Raw genomic sequence first — 1,554 nt, 5'->3', positions numbered from 1 at the left:
ACCTATAACTGTGTATCAAGGTAAAAACCTTCTAAAATATCAGATTGATATTTTTAGTTCAAACTGTAAAATGTCATGTGGTACGCCCCCCCCCCCCCCCAAAAAAAACATACCTAAAAAGGTTTTTTGAAAATAATTATTTGTGTACACTCATATGAGTTCAAGGTGTAGGAAAAATATGTTTTAAGTGATGGTTTATCCACATGACATTTTTAGGGTCAGTGAATTGAGACTTTTCATAGATTTCCAAATTCATATGACACCAACATAAACACAAAGACTACATTTCTAAGAACCTGTGCTTTTTTATGCACTCTGCATTTAGCATTTTTGTATTTAACTATGATTTGCTAGTTTCACATGATTTAAACATGAAAAACAAACGAGTTAGCAACTTTCAAACTACAGTCATGCAACTATACCAGTCATTCGTGACCCAGACTAGACTGTTTTTTTGTACATGGCCCTGGTGACTGAGGCCATAACATTAAATAGCCAAAAACAAGTGCTCTCTGGGCACTTTTGATCTTCACGTCTGAAAATTGCACTTGTAACCTTGAATTTCCCATAGCACTCTCAGCAATAATAAGGCAGATCAATCTGCAAGCTCCCGCTAACAATGGAGTCTTTCACAGCGCGAGCCTCCCGTGTCGCTAACCTTGCATGCGCGGCAGAATAATTGCACTTAAACGGATGGCCAGGTCATGGCTGCTGGTGCACAGAAACACAAATATTTCCGCAGGGGAACAAAAGTATGTATTCTATCCACTTTGGTGCCCATTTGAACTTGTCCCTGTGCAATTTTGTGGTGTTAGCATGCAACTGATGCCTTAAGCTATGCTAATTCAAGTGCTGCTTCTGAACCCAGTACAGGTTTTTCCCTAACATAATGGAGATGGGCTGTCCAACTTTAGTTCCCATGTGAACTGAATGGTATTTCAAGGAAAATGTGCTTTAGGATGACAACATAATCATTCAGTTTCATCCTCATCTTCCCATGATTGCACTAAAGTCATTGTTGCACTGACAGGTTGATTAAGTGATTGTACCTTGTTGATGTGGACCTGTTGCTGGTACTGTTTCTGCTTCTCCAGGAAGTTCTGGTGTTGCTGCTGAATCACAAGTTGAGCTAGTGTGCTCTGGGGCAGCGGAGCCGATTGGGTTCGGTTTAAGGGCCGGTGACGAGGCAGTTTGGGTCGGGTGCTGCTTGGAGAGCTTTCCATCATGGCCAGTGGAGAAGGAGGATGCACAGGACTTTGACCTATGTAACAAAATGTATGGATCTGATTAATATAAATCTAATAGAATAAAAGTTTCACCCTCTCTGCCCTGATTTCACTTAAAGGAACGGTGCACCCAAAAATGAAATTTGTCACTATTTACTCACTCTAGATCTCCTTAGCATGTTCCCTAGAGAAGAAGTGATGCTCATGATTTGTGAATGAATCATTCTTTTAAGTTGGATCTTTTCAATTTATTGGTTGATTCAGTTTACAAAGCAGTCTGGATGATTTGATTACAAGGCTGGAATACACCACATTACTTTTGCCCAGA

The 1,554-nt window shown here is 40.2% G+C and overlaps 1 protein-coding gene across 3 annotated transcripts in view; it reads right to left on the bottom strand.

Annotated features, from left to right (window-relative positions):
* LOC107743167 (histone deacetylase 9-B-like) overlaps window positions 1–1,554 on the bottom strand; it is a 41,723-nt gene that overhangs the window by 2,689 nt on the left and 37,480 nt on the right. For all 3 annotated transcript variants that reach the window (XM_016556295.1, XM_016556294.1, XM_016556296.1), the window contains exon 10: window positions 1,050–1,261. In XM_016556295.1, the coding sequence (XP_016411781.1) occupies window positions 1,050–1,261 (212 nt within the window). The remainder of the gene's footprint in view (window positions 1–1,049; window positions 1,262–1,554) is intronic.

This window comes from Sinocyclocheilus rhinocerous, unplaced genomic scaffold, assembly GCF_001515625.1.
Source record: "Sinocyclocheilus rhinocerous isolate Xijiao unplaced genomic scaffold, SAMN03320098_v1.1 scaffold946, whole genome shotgun sequence".
NCBI lineage: Eukaryota > Metazoa > Chordata > Actinopteri > Cypriniformes > Cyprinidae > Sinocyclocheilus > Sinocyclocheilus rhinocerous.
Note: the sequence above shows the minus strand (reverse complement) of the source record. Positions and strands in the feature narration are given on the sequence as shown.